The sequence below is a fragment of the Musa acuminata genome, chromosome BXJ3-7 (genome assembly GCF_036884655.1).
Source record: "Musa acuminata AAA Group cultivar baxijiao chromosome BXJ3-7, Cavendish_Baxijiao_AAA, whole genome shotgun sequence".
NCBI classification, from domain to species: domain Eukaryota; kingdom Viridiplantae; phylum Streptophyta; class Magnoliopsida; order Zingiberales; family Musaceae; genus Musa; species Musa acuminata.
Genome location: NC_088355.1, coordinates 38056536 through 38076785, shown reverse-complemented (window position 1 = coordinate 38076785; position 20250 = coordinate 38056536). Strand labels below are relative to the sequence as shown.

The 20250-nt window shown below is 38.9% G+C and overlaps 2 protein-coding genes across 14 annotated transcripts; one reads left to right on the top strand and one right to left on the bottom strand.

Moving 5' to 3' along the window:
- Positions 1-1461: 1461 nt before the first annotated feature.
- On the bottom strand, positions 1462-6439 carry LOC135643447 (protein trichome birefringence-like 10). Of its 3 annotated transcripts, XR_010498251.1 has the most exons (6): positions 5658-6439; positions 4399-4788; positions 3639-3797; positions 2728-3519; positions 2274-2498; positions 1462-2165 (listed from the first exon to the last, which is right to left on the bottom strand). XR_010498251.1 is itself a non-coding variant. In XM_065160409.1 (4 exons), the coding sequence occupies exons 1-4, from the start codon at positions 6167-6169 to the stop codon at positions 3129-3131; spliced, it is 1452 nt and encodes a 483-aa protein (XP_065016481.1). In that variant the 5' UTR covers positions 6170-6439; the 3' UTR covers positions 2500-3128. The 3 variants fall into 3 exon arrangements, 1 of the variants encoding a protein (XP_065016481.1); XR_010498250.1 differs by having other exon boundaries at positions 1462-2498; XM_065160409.1 differs by lacking the exons at positions 1462-2165; positions 2274-2498 and having other exon boundaries at positions 2500-3519.
- Positions 6440-6491: 52 nt separating this feature from the next.
- On the top strand, positions 6492-14088 carry LOC135584768 (transcription factor MUTE-like). Of its 11 annotated transcripts, none has more exons than XM_065160415.1 (9): positions 6492-7018; positions 9308-9428; positions 11456-11504; positions 11619-12133; positions 12240-12291; positions 12635-12977; positions 13067-13207; positions 13298-13681; positions 13825-14088. In XM_065160415.1, the coding sequence occupies exons 7-9, from the start codon at positions 13112-13114 to the stop codon at positions 13921-13923; spliced, it is 579 nt and encodes a 192-aa protein (XP_065016487.1). In that variant the 5' UTR covers positions 6492-7018; positions 9308-9428; positions 11456-11504; positions 11619-12133; positions 12240-12291; positions 12635-12977; positions 13067-13111; the 3' UTR covers positions 13924-14088. The 11 variants fall into 11 exon arrangements, with proteins under 11 accessions (XP_065016487.1, XP_065016488.1, XP_065016486.1 ...); XM_065160416.1 differs by having other exon boundaries at positions 11594-12133; positions 13075-13207; XM_065160414.1 differs by having other exon boundaries at positions 11594-12133.
- Positions 14089-20250: the final 6162 nt, after the last annotated feature.

Below are 20250 nucleotides of genomic sequence, written 5' to 3'. Positions count from 1 at the left end.
AATATACAACTAATCTCTGCATCTGCAGTGACAACAAAAAAATTGGCAATATTAGTCACAGAATTAATCATATTGCTGTGGATACTAATTTAACATGTAAATAGCAAAGATAAAGGGTAAAGATATCATGTAAACATGTCAATTGGTAGTTTTAACACTGCCAATTAGTTCCTGAAAATAGTCACCCGTTTAGCCATGCATATGAGCAGTAGGAGACTACTCTGATGATTCAGCTTTTTACTGAATCATCTGATAAACTTCGTGTCCACTTTCTAGAACATCATCCTCACCCCAATGCTACTTTTGTTGCGGAGCTCATCCAATAAATACTTTTGTACATTTGCTTTTTGTCTTGTAACTTTGTTTGCATGAGACTCATCAGGTCAACATATTGCAACAACTTAAGCAGAGTTACTGTAAGCCAACAAAAATTATACTCAAGTTTGTTCGTTTGTTTACCTGAGCTCATACCCATATGGAAACGATAACGAGGACAAAAACTTATATACGTATTGGTTCATGAACTTTATCATGCCTCATTGGAGTTTGACTTACAGTGGTAATTTCCTATCAATCTCTTGTTTCTGGTGGAAGTTGTCTACCTTTAGAGATGATACTTTTTGTTATATCTATAGTAAAATTTGTAACTAAATACAGATATGAAACATAATAATCATGGTGACAATTTTGAAGTATAGTAAAAATTGTTGATGAGCGTGTTGGAAAGAGGAGGAGCGACGGGTGAGTAGGTATGGTGGGATAATAGGTGCGGCGAGCGAGCGACCGACGATCAAGCAAGTGCAATGAGTGAGCAGGATCAATAGGTGTGGCGGGTGATGGGTGAGGAGGTTGATGAAATTAATAATTTAAATATAGTTAAAATATATTTTTTATCTTTTTCGTGCATAATAATTTAACAAACCATATTATACCTGTACTATTATGATCTTAGAATCCGGTGTGGGCCCTCACAGGGTCCATCTACTGGGAAAAGAAGGCTTGCCTCTAAGAGCCAAGTTGGCCGCTTCAGCTTCTCGAGCCACCGTGACACTTGAACCTTTTTGCTGCTCCGTTCTTCATGTACGTTTTGGTTTTGATAAGGGATATTTTAGGCCCGAGACACGTCCAAGAATCCGTACTAAGATGTTGCTCGACCCACGTACTAACATGCCAACCTGAGAATCAACCAGAGGAACACTCTCACATGCTAGGACGGAATCCGTATCAAGACACTGTTCGACATGTCCCATCCTGGGAGCCCGGGGCGGTGTCGTCTGATGTCGCTCCATGCATCCCGAGACGGTAGCCGATCAGAAGTGTCGTCTCAACTCTCGAAGATCAGGGGCTACGCCGAACCCGTGTTATAACCGTCTCTCGTACAATAGTATAAAAGCTCATGACCAGTATCCGGCCAAAGAAGGTAAAAAATAAACAATTCACACACAACTGACTTGCTCGTCGGAGGGGCCAAAGTCGGGAATCACCTGACGAAGGTCATTTTTACAGGAAAACGACCACTCACTACCTGTGAGCGTCCCAACCTCGAAAATCGTCGATCGACGTCCCCACGAGGAGCCAGACGCCGATCAAGACCCGTCGTGAGGGCCCGGTCAACCTCTGCATCCAGCTCGACGGACAGAAGACTCCCGACATCGACCCGTGGACCACGCCACGCTGACGCACGACACATTTGTTCACCAACACATTTCATCTTCGTGACTCTTCATTCGAGTGATCATTCTTCTAGTGCTCTGCACACGAACTATCGGTTTTTGGTTCGAGATCTCGATATTGAACACCTAGGGAAGTCTCGCCGGTAGCATGGCGTCCACCTTCGTCGCTGCTACGGAAGCAGGCAAGGAACAGCAGCACCAGCACCACGGCCGCGAGTGCAACCAGCATCAGCGGGCAACTCCTTCGCCACGGACCCAGAGGAGGAAATGGTCCTCCGTCTCCTCCGCCGGCGACAAAGTGCGTGTGCGCTCCGGCCACGCACGCCGGGTTGTTCGAGTGCCGTCTCCACCGAGTCAACTCTCACGGCCGCTCTGCGGCGCCGCTCATGGCCTCTCCTAATCACCAACTGCCCACGTCTTCTTCATCTACAACCCTATTGCATGAGAGCTATCCGCTTCCCTTGGCACGTGAAACTCCGACTCTGCAACTGCCTGAGACGTGCAATGAAGAGAGTTTGCTACAGCAAGTTCTTAAACAGATGATGAGATGCTACATAACAAAGATGAAGACATGAGTTAAAATTTCGTCATCACACTTACAGAGAGTTTGCGTGAAGAAACAATTAGAAGGCATTAAGTTGCAAAGGCTTTTAACTCAAGAAAGCTGAAATGGTAGCAGTGATACTTCATACACTAATGGCTTGCTGAAATAAATTAGCTCAAGCAAAAGAACAACTTTCCTCCACAAACTATGCTGGAGAGCTCCAAGTCAAAAAGCTTACACAGCATGAAAAATCAATATATGATTCCTATGTAGCTCCTTCACTGTATGAAAAATAAAAAATATTTATTTATTTATTTTTGAAAAGATGTTTGAAAAAGACAGCACTAAAGCGCTCGTATATATATATATATAAATATATATGTATACATATATGTATACATATGTATGTATATGTATACATACACATATACATATATGTATATATATACACACACACTCTCATGTAGCCATATCATTGACAGGACTGATGACAAAGTCAAGAATGCTAACCAGCCTTTCCAAAACTCCTATTAAGTGCCATCTGTAGAACACACTGCTGTTGCTTTACAACCAGAACAACAATTACCAACTTACAAGATAGTAAGTGAAGTGTATCCATCTCTTCTGTTGCTACTGTAATGAGCTACTATGAGCAATCTGTATCGACAGGTATATGGAAATTATATGCCAGTAATCCTTTCTGATGGTCCAGAGTTCCAACAGGGTTTCCACAAAGATAAATGGCAAACCTGTCCTGTAGAGACTTTGTGCAAGTTAGCACTCTTGACAGCAGAACTTTACATCAGAAGCTTTCTGATGGTCCAGAGTTCCAACAAGGGTTTCCACAAAGATAAATGGCAAACCTGTCCTGTATAAGCTTTGTGCAAGTTAGCAGTCTTGACAGCTGAACTTTACTGTACCAGCTCTACTCTGGCTGTGCTCAAGAAGGTCATATTTTGATGCTTCTGCAACTCCCATTTCAAAATGAGTGCATAGAGTAGCTCATTCCATGTATCTGGAACCCCGGGTAAACACCAGTGGCTGCAATCCTGCTTGTGGAGGGGGGCAGGTCCCGAAGAACCAAGGTAGAATACTGATAAATGGCCATCTCTCCTTCGAGCTGTCATCTGGGTTATGTTCAGCAGATCCAACTCTAGTGCCTGATTCATAGTTGAATTTGACGAGGGCATATTCCTAAACGGTTCCAACAGATGAGCCCATGCTTTTGATGATACTGTAGATGAAACTAGATCAGGAAGTGTTTCTAAGTGGCAACTCCCTCCTGTTTTCCAGTCCCCACCTCTGCAACCAGTCATACAAACTTCTTAAAATCTTTTCTCACTAAGAAAATAATTACTTCGTAATAAATGAAAACTATTAAAAAATCTTTGGGGAAGAATGAAAATTTTATTTGTACAAACCTGAAATGAACAGGAGCGTAAGTGCGAAAGATAACATGAGTCTTGCTCTTATCGACTTCTTTATGGATCCATTCAAATAATGTTCGAATTGATCTCCGAAAAGCATCATCAACACTCATCTCCATCTTCACGTCATTACCTTCTTGGAAGTAGCAACCCCTGAATCAGAGAACGTACTTATTATAAGCAAAATACTAGTCAAATCCTATTGTCTATACTTCAACATCCCCAAATATATGTATTGTGCATGAAAGTACTAGTCCTACTCAAGAAAAACTTCAAGGCTCAAGGATATTTTGGGTCATGGGAAAGCTATTGTAGAGATCGAATGACTCTATTAATTGCCATATCTCATCTTTGTTCCTTCATGTTTTTTTTTTTTCTTTTTCATCCATTTTGTCCAAAAGACAACAGAACTAGATGTAGCACTTGGAGGTTCTTCTATCATGTAGACAAGCAAAAGCAGGCCCACAAATTGAGTCGTATAGAAATGTTTGTATGAACATATATAATTTTTATATAAGTATCATTGCAAAACGAATATAAAAAATAGTGTACATATAGATGGGAAAATAAATTAGGCTAGAAAATAAAATAGTGAGGCCCTATGTAATAATGATATAAGTTGCAGTGATAATAGTAGAATACCTCATTCCCCACAGATCATAATTCACAGATGTGAAGAATATCCCCATCTTAGTTCACTCCAGATAGGACATATTTAGGCAAGATGCAAATGTGATTATAACTATATACTCACCCTCTGACAGTCTTCTCGTAGTTCCACCAATGCCCGGTGTTAAAGACAAGCACATCAGCATCTTTCCACCTGGTGGATGTCCAATCCAGGACATCCAGTCGAAGTGTAGTCTTAATTTGCTCCGGTAACCCTGGTGGGACACGGCTCTGGAGAACCAGAAACGGTGACCTGTAATACTCCACAGTGCAATTGTATTCTTCAAATTTGAAAACCAAGAATCCCATATGTTTTGTAATTGGGCTACCATTGACTTCATAGATCGAGCTCTTGTTAGAAACCACCATGGAAAGCATGCAGAGGAGGGACTCCCATTGGTTCCTCCCTATCGAATCACCAACAAACACCAACCTTCTGTTCCTTAGCTTCTTCAGCATCTTCTTTGCATTAAATCTGACATTGGATATGAAGAAAAAGATTTAGAACGATTAAGCACTTTTACATTATTACATATAATCTTTATCTAACAAACTTCAAATTTAATTTATTGATAAAAACATTATTAAAGGCAAAGTGAAGTCGTGCCATCACATCTGCACAAGTATCACCATGGCAATGGCTCAAAAACTAGCCACTTTCTCCATGCAAAGGTATAATGCATATCTGACTTCACTACTCATTGCTAGTCAGCATGCTTTGCAACGAAGATCGGTCTCACCAGCGAGGGGAAAAAAAAATATCAAATTTCATATTTCAGGGTCTACATCAAGGATTTTAATGCCACCAGCACAAACTGCTGGAAAATGCAAATAGGTCTTTTTAGCAAAGATGTAAATTTCATATTTGAAGAATTGAAGGTGAGTTAAATCTGAAAAAATTGGTGAGTGCCATAACTCTTTTAGCGAAGATCACGGAGTCAGACAAGATTTCTTTTTTATCATTAGCTAGTGCTTCCACACCCAAGTCAACGAAAACCAGATAAAACCAAATGGTACTTTGCATTAATCCCACCAACTCCAGTTGGCAGCTAACAATTATAAATGCACCGACAACAGAAGGCGGCATGCAATTTCCTAATTCATATTCTGAAGAGTGAAGACTCACAGAGTGAAACCAAAGTTCAATATTCTTATCTTCTCTGTCCTCTTGGCTTGGAAAATGGAAAGATAGGAAGCAAAAGGATGTGGCTAATAAGAAAAGGAACGATTTTTGCAACTAGAAATTAGACAATAAACCACTAAAATAGTTCAGCTCCTGATCGAAGAGAAACCCTAGAATAATAGAGAATAGGAACGATAGAGCAAAAAGAATGGAGTAGGAACCTGGGAAGATCACAGCCAGCGGGCTGCCACCGCCACTTGGTGTAGAATCGATCGGGTCGCCCGTTCTCCGAGCAGCGGAAACCCTCGTCCATGAAACCACAGTCCTTGGACTCGTACAACGGATACCCCTCGTCCCACACCCACCCCCCCTCGGACCAATCGCATTCTCCACCGCCGCCGCCGTGGCTCTTCCCTCTCTCCCCACCGCCACCCTTCGTCCCAGAGATCCATAACCCCCGATACCCTCCGCCACCGGGCCACACCCAGCTGTAGTCCAAGTGGGCGAAGCAGAGCAGCGAGAGGAACAGGACGGCGGTGAAGACGACGAACCCCAGAAGGCCGACATGCTCGAAGGGCTTCACTCGCCTCACCAGCCTCCCAAGCGCCTCCATGCCTGCCTCCTCTGCCCCTCCTCCTCCTCCTCCTCCGCCTTCCCCCCTCCTCCTCGCCGGCGACCTCGGCAGCAGCGGCAACGAGTTTCTCCCAGACGAGACGCGGCCCGAGACCTCCATGAGCACTTTGGACCTTCTTTTTGTGTGCGGGAGTGGGAAAAAGCAAGCGGAGGCAATCTAATCTATTTTATGGAAGAGAATGAGTTGGAGGGAGGTAGGTTGAAGTAGAAGCAAAGCAAAAGAGGACGGCCGCAGGGAGCACAGGCTACCATGGCGAACGATGTTCTACGCTTCTCTTTTTGCTGTCAAAACTCACTCTTGTCGCCATTAGCGACTCATCGTCTTCTTTCGGCGGTCGGTGAGATCTGTACGCGTCTCGCGACAAACTCGCTCGTGAAACGAGTAAAAGCAAAAGCTGCACGGTGGAAGAAGACCAAAGTGGCTCCAAAGAACTCGCTCGTCGTGACGACGTGCGTCTACCCGTCAACGACGGCGGGTAATCGGAGTTCTTGTGCATGTGGGAGCGGATCGGGTCAATTCATGTCCAATTCGGATTCTAATCGGGTCGGATGTTTATAATTGAACGATGGATCCGAGTTATGTTGCACGTGACCGACAGCGTGGAGGGAAGGAACTCGAGTCTGATCTTGTCAATCCAACATCCAATTCGGATCCTAATCGGGTCGGATGTCGTAATCCCTAATAATTGTCCTATCGGAACCATCTACGCACCAAAGCGTCGATACCCAGTTTCTCACCGTCTGGTTGTGTGGCTAATAATCGACACGAAATGAGCACGCCAGCATATATTTGGTGTGTCCTACGCATCCGAAACCTCCCCTCCCAATCGGTGCTCCTCTCGCCTTCTCTCTCTCTCTCTCTCTCTCTCTCTCTCTCTCTCTCTCGATCGATCGATCGATCGACCGAAGGCAACCTTGAGGCAGAGGAATGCAGGACTGAGGACACGAGGTCAGTTTTCTGCTCCTATATGGTTTGATTTCTTTCTGGGGTTCCACTCTCTTCGAAGCCGTCACAGTTCGCTTTCAGTGTTCGATTCTTTAGCATTAGATTCTTGGTTAGAATTTCTAGGTCTGGTTACAATGTTTATTTCAGAAGCGGATTAACTTGTGCTTTAATTGTTTGTTAACTTCTTTGTCGAAGCCAAATTTAAAATTGGGGTTCTTGAGTTGATTTTGTTTGTGTACTGTGTTCGATGTGTGGGTAAGTTTTCTATGGTGGTCGAATTCGGATACATTAGGGTTTTTTCCTCTCGTTCTCTCGAACTAGGAAGACTCTGTGACGAGGGAGACGCTGCCGTTGGCTGCCTAATTCACTGTCACATAACAATAGCTTTGTCTGGGCATCCGATTAAACATGTCTCAGATGGATGAGCTTCAAAGGAGTAGGATTCTCGCCTGCGTCCAGGCACTCTGTGCTGCAAGATATGCCAGGGAGGACAACGTTCCATGTCAGATTGAGGAGGTAACGTGAGAGCAAAACGGCAATCGAATACGAGTTTATTAGCTTTTCTAAGGATTTAGATTTTGGAACTGATATTGATACTTAAATATCTTTGCCGGCTTCAATTGCCTCAGGGTTTGTTTTTGGGTTCAGTTGGCGCAGCGCTTAACAAGTCAGCGTTGAAAGACTTGAACATCACCCATATCTTAACAGTGGCCAAATCCCTGGATCCTGCATTTCCTAACGACTTCGTCTATAAGAAGATTGATGGTTCGATGAATTGTTCTGTGCATATTAAATTGGTTGATTGCATGACCCACAACTAGAAAGTTTCTTGATTATTGCCTTCTTAACATGTGCTTTAATATGAATATTGGGTTACCAATAACTAATATCTTGCTTGTATCCGAGAACTTCAAATTTGTCTATTTTGTTGCTTTGGGGGCATTAATTATTGAGATTCACCACTGGGCACCATCTGTTATTTGTATTTATTCTGAAACTTAATTTCTGATAATTTGTGTTACTATTTCAGTTCTTCATATTAGTTTTAGTTTTGCTTTATTGTGAGTCCTCAGTGATGTTCAAGAATTGCTATCACTAAATTTTCTGTATGATTGCCAATGCTACTATGATCTCTGGTTCTCATCTCGTAGACTTAATTTAATTTTGATTTAACAGTCTCTATTTGGTCTTGTTGAAAGTAAAAGAATGTCAATTAAAGTTTTGTATGCTCCCTGAATGTCTAGAAATTTGAATATCTAATCCCTCAAAGACTGAATATTGCTTTGAAGACTGATTATCTAATCCTTCCTACCATACTTTTCCTTTCTTTTCTCTTGTTAGTAAGCCCAGCAAACCAAAAGTTCCTTTCTTACTGGTTTTTTTTATCAGAGTTGTCATAATTGTTGATCTTTTATTAATTATAATTGATCTTTTGATACTCTTCCAAGACTGAATAGATCTCCTTTAAAACCATGGAGGATTTGTAACGATGCCAGATTGTGTTCTTTTGCACTGAATTCTGCTGGATTGACTCATGTAACGGTTGCATCAAAGTGTCCTGAGCTGAATCGTACTGACCCAACCAGTATTTTGGCCTTTGACCTTTACAACAAGGCTAAAGTAGGACCGCTTAGGCCCTGACTATGCCCTGAGCTGGCGGAAGAGGGTCTGAAGTTGGGCAACATTGCAACTAACTGTGACCTGTATTGTTCAGATCCAATGTGTTTCCTATTCTTGCAAGTCAGGTTCTCTTCCATTTGGCATCATATTGAAAAGCTTTCAGATTCTTTCCTAAGCAAAGGTTCAATTCGACAGTTAAACTATAACGTAGAGCAATTTTTTTAAGCCTGATTTCTGATATAGTCAGATTGAATTCGTATTGGTTACTTGGGAATGATTACAAATATATCTATCACCAATTTAATATCTGCCAGTTATGTCATTTAAATTAGGTCTCTTCTCTTGCTTATGAAGGTTGTTTCTGTTTTGATTTCCTTATCATTATATATTATATAAGGAATCTAATGTGCCCTTCTTGTAAAGATGATGCAAAACATAGAGATGTTTTATTTTGCCATTCGTTTAGGGTGATTGCAAAGGATTCTCACTCCATCTCTATCCCATAATTGGTAGCAATAAAATGTCAAGAAGTTCTAAGAACACTTTTATTAACAAATAAGTTCTCTGAAACCAACAGATGTGCATTTCTTATCCCTCGATAAATACACAACTTCCTTTAAGTATATAAAATTCTTGGACTAATTTTTTTTTTTCCTTTTTTATTGTATCTAGTGTTTGACACCCCAGGCACAGAGTTGGTTAAGTATTTTGCTGAATGCTTTAGTTTCATCGATGAAGCTAGAAGTGCAGGTGGTGGCGTGTTGGTTCATTGCTTTGCAGGAATGTCAAGAAGGTAAGTTTGTTGTTTCCTGCTAAGCTGGTTTGAAAATATTATTTAAAAGAATAATGGAGTAATTGATTCAAAATTGCATTGTGAGTTTCAAACTCCAAGGTCTTTTATAATTTTGCACGAAGCTAACATCCGGATGCAAAAACAGTATTTTTCAGGCCTAAAAGATCTGGAGTCACTTGTATTTATTTGTCTGAGATCATAATTAGATCAATTATTTTTCTGAGTATCCTCAAAACAACCAACAAGAATGTTTCAAAAGCATATTCAAACACACAATTTTATTTACATAATTCTTGATGCATAACAGATGTGCAAATATTGATTACAATCAGAATATAAATGTGTCACTAACTTGATCAACCATTTTCATTGAAGACTATGTATCTCATCATTTCCTAAAGGGTCTTAATCATAAATGTCTAGTATTAGTTAAAATTGTTAGTAGTACATCATCTCAGCAAGTAAATCAAGCTTGCATGATGAAATTCAGGTTGCATTAATATATAACTTAACTAATCTAATAGTAATTTCCAAGATAAAGTATGGCAGGATTCAAATGCAAATCCTGGTAAGAAAGCACTACTGATGGTGGTTCCAATGGAGATTCATAATTGTGCTTATTTTCTCTTTGGTTCATAAATTTACTAGGACTCATCAAAGCATATGTTAAGTTTCAAATCTTGTATGAGATAGTTTTGGTTGACATATGATCATGTAGGCTTACTGTAGTTAGGCTGCAGCTCTAGTTTGTGGTACAAGTATTCGTACTAGGTATTACATTTATATTGATATGCAATATGAGGAAGGTAGTCATATTTGGGTGGCTATTCTGAGTCATCATTGTTTGTGATTCTCATTTTACGTATAATTATCATTTTATGTGGCTGGAAGTAGCATCAGATCTCCACAGCAATTTCATTGTATGTAATGTGATACATTCAAACTTCTTTGGATGTTGTATTGCAATTCATGTGGCATATAGTTAGGTATCTTAACAGGAAACATGTTTTCTTGGCATGCCAGTTGCGGTATGCGATACTTTTTTGGCAGCAATATTGAAAGACTCTGGATTGATGCCAAATGCTGTGGGATTAAATTAAAGAATAGATATTTGGAAATCTTCATTTTGTGGTGTGGAAGTTCTAAATATTTGAAAAAATATAAAACTTGCACATTTTTTTCTGTAATCAACTAGCTGCTAATAGTTATTTTACAGTGTCACTGTTGTTGTTGCTTATTTGATGAAGAAGCATCGGATGAGTCTTTCAGATGCATTGTCACTAGTTAGGAGCAAACGACCACATATAGCCCCTAATCATGGTTTTCTTACTCAATTGGCGAACTTCGAGAAATCTCTTGGAGGTAATATACAGATACAATGCTTTTTGATTTAAAATATTTATGATTTAAGATATTGTTCCGCATCATTTCTATTTGATGTTTTGGACATAAAATAAGAATTAGTGACTTATGAAAATTCATATTGATTTGTTTTCTTTTACCTTGAAGATGTTTCCATTGTTTCAAAATTTTGGAAGCTTTAACTTTGTGCTTCCAAAAATCCTAGGGAAAAAAAGCAAGACTCTGACAGCAGGATACTTGAGCAGGATACGGGTGCTATTCCACATAAATAAACTCCTCGTATGCACCACAATCTTTGTTTTTTGTTACCAAAAGTTTGATACAAGAAGTTTTTATTTATTGTTTTCAGAATCCCTCAAAAACAAGAAAAAAAAACATATGGGGCTTGTTCGCTGAAATCTAGTTCCTTCATCTTTTTTGTTATTTGCTTTCTACAATCCGGATGAGGGTGCTAAGTGATGTCTGTGCTAATTACATGTTGACCGCATAAAATTTTGATCATCATGCTATTTATCCATTTGTGCGTCAGCATCACAAGGTGGAACAGACACAACAAGCAATCTGTGTTAATATGTAGTATACTTAATCATGGACAACTTATTATCTGAATGCTTTAACACAAGTGTCCTAAAAGTTGCTGATCAAATTTTCTTCATATTAAACAGTGAATCAAGGCACAGAGTTCTAAGTTGATCCAAAAGTCAACCTTTGGAGGTTAGATTTCTTTTGGGACATTTTGAAAGCTTTGTTTTGTTAAGTTACTGTGAAAGCTCTGTGGGAGCTGAAATGCTCTCTTATTGAAGGATTTCTTGTACATGTCTTTTGGAGAATACGAGCATGCGATGGAAGGACTATTGGGACTTAAATGCCAACACCTCAGGTTCTTCACCAAGGCCTAACTAGGTTGGATGTATTATTCTTTTCTACAAACAAATTGCTCACATGTACTTGTCATATTATTGTAATATACTTGCTTTGATCGCATGACACAGCAGAAATCCCTCTTCTAAAGTGACATTATGTATGTAAAAAAAATGTGTTCTTTTCCAAGTTGAAATGATACGCTCAGCAAATGTTGTGTGAAAAAGCAAAAATGTTCACCATATTGTTGTTATCATAGTCACCTTTGCCAGAAGTTTGTGATGGTAGAAGACTCCTAAACGCATCTCCTTTACTGCTGTCATGATAAATAGTTTTAGATTATTATTGGTGCTATTCGAACCCTAATCGGAGTTGGTTATGTTGCAAGCTGGGATGATAAAATTGCATTCTTGTCATAATCACAACTAGGAATGAAGCAGCATAAATTGGATGCAGAGCCTAAAAAAGCCTGATAGCAGGAGGTATGACATCTGTTCATGCTATATTTATTCATAAAGTGAGCAGTAAAACAACACAAATTACATTATTATTTTGAATATCTTTATGTGGATGTATCAACTTGTGCAGGATTTTTAGGTAAAACCTATGCTCCATCACAGTTGGCATGAATCCAGTGCAGGTCCTCTCTCTTATCTCTGTTGTTTATATATCTTTGCACATGAAGCCTAACATATATTTTAATTAATATATGCAAATAATAATAATAATAATAATAATAATAATAATAATAACTATTTATTTTGATAAAGCAAAAAAAAAAAAAGAGAGAGAGGGCAAACTCTCGCCTTCCGCTTCTAAGTAGTATCAGAATTAACTTATGCCAAAATTTTCATTAGATATGTAAGATGAAACAATATCTAAAAATTACTGCATCTTGTTTAAACTATATAAATCAAGATGCAATTGGAATCTACACTGAGAAATGAGCTGATGATATGAGGATGTGATTATTTGACGTGCAGGCCATGCGTCCATGGAGGCATGAGTCGGTGGAAGGAAGGAGGGAGGGGGGTTCACGGCAGAAGCGCTTGCTTGTTTAGGGTTGGGAGAAACCCGTGAGAGCGTGAATGTGGAGTGAATGCCACGGAATGAATCATCATCGTCTTCCTCGCGACTGAAGTGACTCACTTCTCCCTTCCTCCTTATCAATGAAGCCGGTCCAAGTTTGTGATCAGCGAGTGCAGTCAAACCCACCCCTTCTCGTGCGTGCGTGCGTGCGTGCGTGCGTGCTGTGGTGGCCACTCGGAGTAGTAGCTGCCACTCCGCTCACGAGGGCGCAGCCACGCCATTGAATGCCCCCTCGAGGTCCGCAACCCCACTCCACTCTCTGCTCCCCCTCCACCCTGCCTGCCTGCATGCATGCACCACCGGTATTAATATGTGGTCATGGTTAGGGTTTCAGCTGCAGCTCCCCTCCCTCCCTCCCTCCCTCCGCAGCCATGTCCCACATCGCCGTCGAAAGGAACAGGAGAAGGCAGATGAACGAGCATCTCAAGGTCCTGCGCACCCTCACCCCTTCCTTCTACATCAAGAGGGTAAGTAAACCACGTCCTTCCTCGCTGCTCTCCGTGTTTCCTGATGTGCGCTCACCGATTGATTGGTTGATCTCTGTGATGTGCGATAAGGGAGACCAAGCATCCATTATCGGAGGAGCCATAGAGTTCATCAAGGAGCTGCAGCAGGTCCTGCACTCCCTGGAGGCCAAGAAGAAGCGTAAGAGCTTGAGCCCCAGCCCCACTCCGAGCCCACGGCCGCTTCTCCAGCTGACACCATCACCGACGTCCAGCAGCCCCGACACGGTCAAGGAGCTCGGCGCCTGCTGCAACTCCCCCGTCGCGGATGTCGAGGCCAAGCTTTCCGGCTCCAACGTGCTTCTGAGGACGCTCTCCAAGCGCATCCCGGGTCAGGTGGTCAAGATCATCACCGTCCTCGAGAGGCAGGCGTTCGAAATCCTCCACCTCAACATCAGCAGCATGGAAGACACCGTGCTCTACTCCTTCGTCATCAAGGTTTGCACCCTGCAACCAATCATCATCTCTCTCCTTTTCAGAAACCGATCATCATTTTTTTTTCTCCTCGATCATAAGACTTGTAGTGGAAGAGTAGTATGATTCCTTATACTTCCTCGATCTCATGTTCTTGTTGTTTGCAGATTGGACTCGAATGCCAACTGAGTGTGGAAGAGCTTGCGTTAGAGGTCCAAAGGAGCTTTTGCGAAGAGATTGGGTACCCAAGAAGCTTACGTGAATAGTAGTGTATGAGGTAGTGATCAATGATAAGTAATCATATATCTTTCACATATAAATGCTAAGCAAATAGAATTCCATTAGTGTTCTTAATCTCATCCATTGAGTTATGAGTGAGACATAGAATAGAAATCACATCGAAAGGATCAACTTTTCCTATTAATTCTTAATTTCTATGGGTGCATGACAAAATTATGGTCTTGAAATTGACCTGCTTTTTTTTTTTTTGTGATGGAAGCTTAAGATCTATTGAGTGCATGAAATCTGCACTATCTAATTTCTTGAGTAATTCTGGTTTGTCTGCAAATGTTGGGGGGAACAATGTTTTTATTAGGATAACATTGGTGCGTAGGATGGAGAGTGAGAAAGGATTAAGAATTAAAAGAGTTGGGTGATGTGTACTGAGTGTGATCCATAAGTTAACAACTTAAGTTTTTAGATTTTATTTGTGTTTGATAATGATCATCCCACATATGTAAATACATTTAATGTAGATACATTTAATTGGATATAGTTTCCATTACAAGTTCTAGTGATCATCACAAATATGAGGTTCTTCAACTGTTGAGAGGACTAAATTACCAAATCCTTCATGTTTAAGGAACTTGGATGTGTTTAAAGATGCTTTCTATTGCATGGGAAGATGTGTAGGTAATAGATGGAGAAGTTTTGGGGATCCAATTATTGACTAAGTTGTAGTGAACTACTATGTTGACAGATAATTCTGACATATCTACTTAAGATCAGATTTAGTATGGGTCATAGGATTCATCAAATAAGATAACAAAATATGACAAATTGGAACCCTAATCCTCTTCTTTTAGTTCATGGGCTTGGAGGAAGCTACCTATGATCAATTGCAGTGGTTGTCATGCATATTAGAAGAATAAAGTAGAGCCTGTTTGATGAGAGGATATTTATTATCACACAAAATAATGAGAGAGAAACAAGAGATCCATATTTATTATTCACCCTATTACCGCTGTTGTTTTTGTTGTTGAACTTGAAACATCACAGTATTCATGGAGCCCTTAATTTGTCTTAATTCTCTCTCTACAACCACTGTAGAGATGATCACTAGTAATTATTCTTGAGTTGATGTTACAGAAAAAGATAGCATTGTGTCTGACATTATGTTAGTTCATTTTGGATGATATTGTTATTTGTTATAATGTTCAGCATATTCATCAAATTAATGTGTTATATATATATATATATATATATATATATATATATATATATATATATATAATAATAATAATAATAATAATAATAATAATAATAATAATATGTGTATCAAGAAATAATCATCAATATGAAGATGTGAATCTAGCAATTATATAAAAATTTAAAACGTTATAATTGGTATTAATATATAATCATTCTATGTTCTTCCGTACTTTGTGCTTATCTATGAGTTTAGAGTGATTTATCTATGATCAAGATTAAGTTTTAGATGAAATTAAGTGAAGATTCAAATTGATTGATATTAAAGATTAATGAATGAGTTATAGTTAAGGGTGACACGTCACTTAAATTAAAAAATAATTTATTCTCTCTTATTATGCAAATGAAGTGTAGTAGTTACATAAATATCATTATTTGTCAGAGCGATTGAGATAATTTTTAAAAATTAAATATGACCTAATAAGATCAAGGGTACGTGACGAGACAATAGAGAATAAGCTTTATAATTGAGAGAAAATAATTCTCACACTAGCTAAAGTCTTTGAATAACTATAAGCTTTGTTTGTTACTTTTCACGTATCTATAAGCACTACAGAGATCCTCGTAAAGAGAGGATTCATACATAAATATCATCATTAAGGGTTAGCAGCACATGAATACCCAATATCTACTTGGGTTAGCAGTAATAGATAAAAAGCTATATTAAGTTTACCCAAGTCATAAAACCCTATAGCAAAAAGATCATATAAAGTATTATAATTCTCTAAGATGTTAATATTGAAAAAGGAAAGCCAATGGCTAAAAAGATAATTACTAACCCATAGATCACTTCAAACCTTGATACTAAACTCGTAACTATTGATCTTATAAAGCCCACCCATAACATTCAAGCAATAAGTTTTTCTAGTAAAGGACATTCTTGAGGGATTGTAAGACTCTCAAGCTTTTAATTCATCATATTTAGCATGTTAGATTTGAACCTGAAGTTTATCCTTTCGATTTAAAAGAAGAAAAATGTGCTTAGCATTTATAGTCCACTTGACTAGTGCTACATCGTAAATGCCAAGATCGCTATTACATTTAGAGCTCGTGATCCTATCCCAATCTATAATCTACATTTGTTATAGTTACGATAATCATTGTAGAAAAAAATTTCTCATGAGTTTTTCCATGACCTAAAGAGTCTTATCAGAAGTTTAGGAATAAAAAAGAGTATGAAGGTCACAATGGAGCTAATTAGGATAGCCTTGCTTGCTTGGAAGAGATAGCCCTTGAACCACCCCCTCATCCTACTAAGGGCTTTATCCACCATCTTGTTTTCATAGCATTCAGTTAGTTTGCCTCGAGTAATAAAGGTTTCTAAGTAGTACATGAGCCAAGTCCCTTTCTTACTGCAAAGGGAGGAGCAAATTTGATACTTAACATGATAGAAGTAATTATTAAGAAAGAAGATATTAAACTTATCGATATCAACCTTAAGATTGGTTAGTGAAGTAAAAAGATCAAGTGCAACAAGAGTGATCAAACAGTATTTTTAGTTTGCCCAAAAGGAGATCAGTATATCATCTACAAACATAAGGCAGATGTCTTATCTCTAATGTTGAAAGGAGTGAGCTTATTAAAAGTTACAAGATCCAAAAGGATAGATAAGAAGAGTTGTTAAACAATGATGTAAAGATTCAATGACAATGATAAGTATAAAAAAAATATGAAGTGCTAACATTAATTAAACAAGTAAATAAAATAGACAAGGGACAAGCAAAAATCCTATCAACAAAAGTCATAAGAAAGTTCATAAGGTTTAGCACCCTAGTGATTGAATCCCATGAGAGGTTGTCAAAAGCTTTCTCTATGTCTTTAAGGTGACGAGAGGAGAGAAACTTTTAGAATGAGACATAGAATGAACTAATTTATTGATGATATGAATATTATCGTAGATAGAACGTCCTTAAATGAAATCAAACTATTCTTACTAGATAAGTTGATTAAGGTAGGGGCACATCCTATTGGTCACTACCTTAAAGAGGAGTTTATATGAGGCGACGAGATTGAAGTCATTGATTTTTTCTGGACTATCCTTCTTTGGTATGAAGATAAAAAATGTCTTGTCCCAATCAAAAGGTAGAGATTTGGTATCAAAAAAATGGTTAAAGATAATAAGGATATTGTTGCTAAAGGAATCATAATAGATTTGAAAGAATTTAACGTTCAAGCCATATAGGTTTGGGCTTTTACCCATGCCTATTTAAAAAAGGATAGTGTTGATTTCAAGCAAACGAAAGGCACGCACAGTATAGACTAGCAATGGCCAAATGCTAGGGAAGAGAGGGGGTGGAATTCTATGACCCCTGAAGAGTAGGATCAATGTTCGACCAAAGAATAGTATACTAGGAAGAGAAACTAGAGAGGATCTCACCATCCTTATGGGTAAGGTCCCTATTGTCCAGCTTGATAAAGTTGATAAAGTTCTTTCGATTTCTAAATGTTGCCACCTTATAGAAGAAAGCAGTATTATGACCTTTCTTAATGAACCAATTGATTTTAATTTTAGTGGCACATTTGGTGTGAAGCTATTTATTCAAGATTGAAAGCTTGTTGCGGAGACATATGAAATTGGTGTGTTCCTCAAGAGTTAAGAAGGCATTGGACTCCCAAGTCTCCAAGATAACTATTTTTTTATCCGTGTCATTAACAGGTTTTTTCCAAATCATGACTATGGCCCCGATGCCAATGGGCGAATAAGTGGCTAGTATAAGAAAGTTTAAAATAAAGGTCAATCAAAGGGTCTCTAGAACCCATAGAGTCCCTATAAGTGGAGTTGATGATAGTGCCAACATCTTAGTAGTTGGTTCAAAAAGATTAAAACCTAAATATATCTTAGTTCTATGCTTGTGCCTATTCGATTTAGAGGAGATGATGAGAAGGAAGGAGTGGTCAGAAGCAGTACGAGCAAGGTGATAAATAATAATTTTGTCATAAAGAGAAAACTAAAATGCATTGCCAATGGCTCTATCAAGCCGAGTATAAACCATAGAGGAGCCAAATCTATTATTGCTCCAAATATAATGGTTGCTAAAGAAATCCAAATCAACAAGATTTGTAGATAAAATCATAAAAATTCATAACTAACTTAGAAAGATAAAATAGTCCACCTCCTAATTTATCCTCGACAGAAAGAATCATGTTGAAATCACCATAGACGATCTATTACTAATCAAGCTGACACCTGAGAATAGATTCCATAAAAAATGACAAGCAGAAGGGCAAGTGCTAGCGTAAATTATAGTAAAGAGCGAGGAGGGTTATCCAAGGCGTCGATAATAAAATTAATGCGTTAAGTAAATTTACTCACTGTAGTAACCTTTATCGAATTTAACCTTTATCGAATTGGTCCTCCAAGTTATTATAATGTCACTTGAGTACCCAATAGCCATAAAAAAGTTTCCAACTTAGCCATAATTACACTACAGAAGGAAGCATATATTGTGATTTATATTAAAGTGAGTTTTAAGTAGAGAAATGATGTCAAGGTTGTGTCTTAAGAGGCCAAATGCTCGTGACCTACTCTCTTCGACACTCCACTACAATTTCAAGAAAGAATAATCATTAATCAAGAGTAGGAAGTGAAGCCTTTGTTGCATCTATTGCATCACCACTAGTGTGCAGAGTGTTTTTCTTTTTATTCTTTAAAGAAGAAAGAGCAAAAAGTAGAGCCAGAGTAGATCTGAGCATCCTCCTCCGTGCCTTTGGTTTTCCTTCTCCATGCCCCAAATCCACTTTGGGTCAACTTCATTTGCTAGGAGATTGTCCCCTAAGCTTAGTCCTTACTAAATGCCTCCATCATCTTATAGATGAGGGAGTCAAGGACTAAGGCAGATTATACAAATGAGAAGAGAGTTAGGGCTTTCTCAAATGAAGGATTGACAATAGCATACTGATAGTTCTCGAAAAGGGATTGTGAGATGGAAGAAGGTTTCCCCTCCTTTGGTTATGATAAGGTGATAAAGGGGATAGGGGAGATCGAGATTAAGGGATCCATGACCTTTTCCTTTTCCTTGTTTATAGTTATCCCATGAGATCAGTCCATTAAGGGTCATGCGCTAGTTTGCACTAAAACGGTCTTCTAGGGTAGGGCAATAGGCAAAGGGGACGTCTGGGGAGTAGCAACAGCCAGAGATAGCATAGAGATAAAGTAAGCACTAATTTCATAACTTACAAGGTGGAAAGATGAACAAGCAACAATGACAAAGACACCGAGACAATCAACAAAGAGGCACCTCGAGCCAATCACTCTAATATATCAATTGCCATTAGGATAGTATCCAAAATTATTGCCAACCTATCCCAAGCTCCAGGAAAGGGGAAATAGTCCACAACAACAGGACCCAAACTAGGATCAGAGTCAATTGTTGATGTGAAGCTATAGTTTAGGAGACTTGGTACTAGTCTAGGTTGTTTGGTTTGTAGCGGACTCTGACTTGAAAGAGCATATGGTCATCCCTTGGGCTTGTGCTCAACTCAAACCCAAGAGCTAAAGGTATACCTTACTTCGCTCCCTTCCATGGAATTCATAACTTTCTCTTCATCTCCAACAAGTTCAGAGGCAAGGCAACAAGGGGATAAAAGTTCAACTAATGTTAGATGCCCCCGCAATGATAACATATATTAGGAATGTTCTTATATAAAATTGTTTGAAAGAATAAAGATAAGCCCTCCTAAATCAAGAAACCTTGCAACGAAGATTTAGAGAAATTAATTTTAATATATACTCGAGTGAATTTACCTTTAGATTTTGAGAGTATAGTTTTATTGATTTTGATGATTCTTCCTATTATAGAGGTAATTTCGTTGAGGACTTTGGAGTTGAGTAGCTACAATGATAGACTAGGAAGTTGGATCCACATAGGAGCAACTTCCACCTTTTCTCTCAGGAGCTAAAAGTTATCCTTCTAGGGGAGGAGTTAATGCTTGGTCACCAATAAATCATGGACTATTGGAAAGAATATTAATCATTTTCTCCTCTAAACTAAACCAAAAGCAAAAGAACCCTGAATCCATGTCCATAATCTGTCGTAGGAACGCGTCGTAGATATAGTGCTTCCTTTCATCTCTAGCCATGGTCACTTTTGAACGATCAAGCTCCA